The sequence below is a fragment of the Taudactylus pleione genome, unplaced genomic scaffold, assembly GCF_031769625.1.
Source record: "Taudactylus pleione unplaced genomic scaffold, aTauple2 ptg001224l, whole genome shotgun sequence".
Classification (NCBI taxonomy): domain Eukaryota; kingdom Metazoa; phylum Chordata; class Amphibia; order Anura; family Myobatrachidae; genus Taudactylus; species Taudactylus pleione.
In genome coordinates this window covers 245,142-246,494 of record NW_028285624.1, presented here as the reverse complement: position 1 = coordinate 246,494, position 1,353 = coordinate 245,142, and the positions used below count along the sequence as shown (strand labels likewise).

Below are 1,353 nucleotides of genomic sequence, written 5' to 3'. Positions count from 1 at the left end.
TTAGGACCGAATGTCATATACCAGCATATCTCCTTCATGCTATTTATTTTGTTAAATACCATTGATTCATTATAATATTCCAATTAGCTTCTGGCAAATGTCTTGACTATACTGTTACATTGATTACATAGGTACCATACCACACCTGTATACCATTACCTAGTGTCCTAAGCAATGGGTATATGCTGTGCATGTATCTTTTCAGCACATATAAGTAACATTATAGTACAAGATTAGTACTGTACTTAGAAAGATATTGAATTTTTTTTCTAATTTAAGTTTTTTCTTGCACATTTACAGAAAATGTGGCTGCCTCATTTGGGGCTAACAGAGGCACATGGATTCAGACTGCAGAGCGGCGGAGCTCTGAACCCCGAGATCATTGATGCCGCTCAGTCCATACTGTGGCGGCAATTTAATACGCAAGGCTTGCAGTGCACATGGGGAGGAATATTTAGCTCCTATAACCCCGTCTCTGGGCCTGCAGTACAGATCCACCCAGATAAGCCTCGCAGACACTGTTTCATGTCCTGTTTTCGGAATGGGCAGATACAAGTCGCGGACAGTGCTCAACAGTCAGAGTTTACCGCCTGTGCTCTGAAACAGCTGCAAGAACTGTACGGGACTGTTGTTCCAAAGGACACACTGAAAAACATCAAAATCCTGGACGTGGAGCAACAGCAGGAAACCTCCAGTGACTGCGTAGTGTATTCTATAGCAAATGCTGTGGAGATCCTCTTCAATGACGACGTTCCGTCTTGCAGCTACATCTATGAATTAATGAGGGAACATCTCATTGACTGCCTAGAAAATGGAACTTTTACACCATTTCCAAAAACTAGGAAAAGGAAACGTCGTGAGGAGTATGGGAGCAGCAAGAGGAGGAAATGTACTCCAGGTGATTAGATGCAGGTTCACATAAAATCCCTGGTGAAGCTGTGATTGGCCGATATGCATCGGGACCCACCACCTACAGACCCGGCCACCTGCTCTCACGCTGCCAGGTTACCAGTAGAGGATGGTATGCTGCACCAACGCCGAACTTCAGGCTAAGCCAGGCTCGACACAACCGCAAGGTTGTTATCATAGAACGGAGATCTGCTTCCCACAGCCCCAGAGTGCACCCCTCGGTGCTACAGACCCGAATGTCACTACAATGGACACCGCTGCTGTCCAGTCTGGCCGGGAGAATACAGAAGCAGGATCAGACCGAGACAGACATCCGGAAGCTTAGCCGCCTGTCTCAGCACTGTGAGCAAGACACAGACAGTGCTTACTTACACTGTACCCTGGACCTCCGGGAGTCTCCTGTAGAGGAGGGTTACAGTGATCTGCAGGAGTACCCTCCATGGG

At 47.0% G+C, this 1,353-nt stretch overlaps 1 protein-coding gene across 1 annotated transcript; it reads left to right on the top strand.

The window, feature by feature from the left end:
• The first annotated feature begins 303 nt into the window (after positions 1 to 303).
• LOC148451002 (uncharacterized) lies at positions 304 to 906 on the top strand. Its single transcript, XM_088462400.1, has one exon. The coding sequence runs from the start codon at positions 304 to 306 to the stop codon at positions 904 to 906; it is 603 nt and encodes a 200-aa protein (XP_088318526.1).
• The last annotated feature ends 447 nt before the right edge of the window (positions 907 to 1,353 follow it).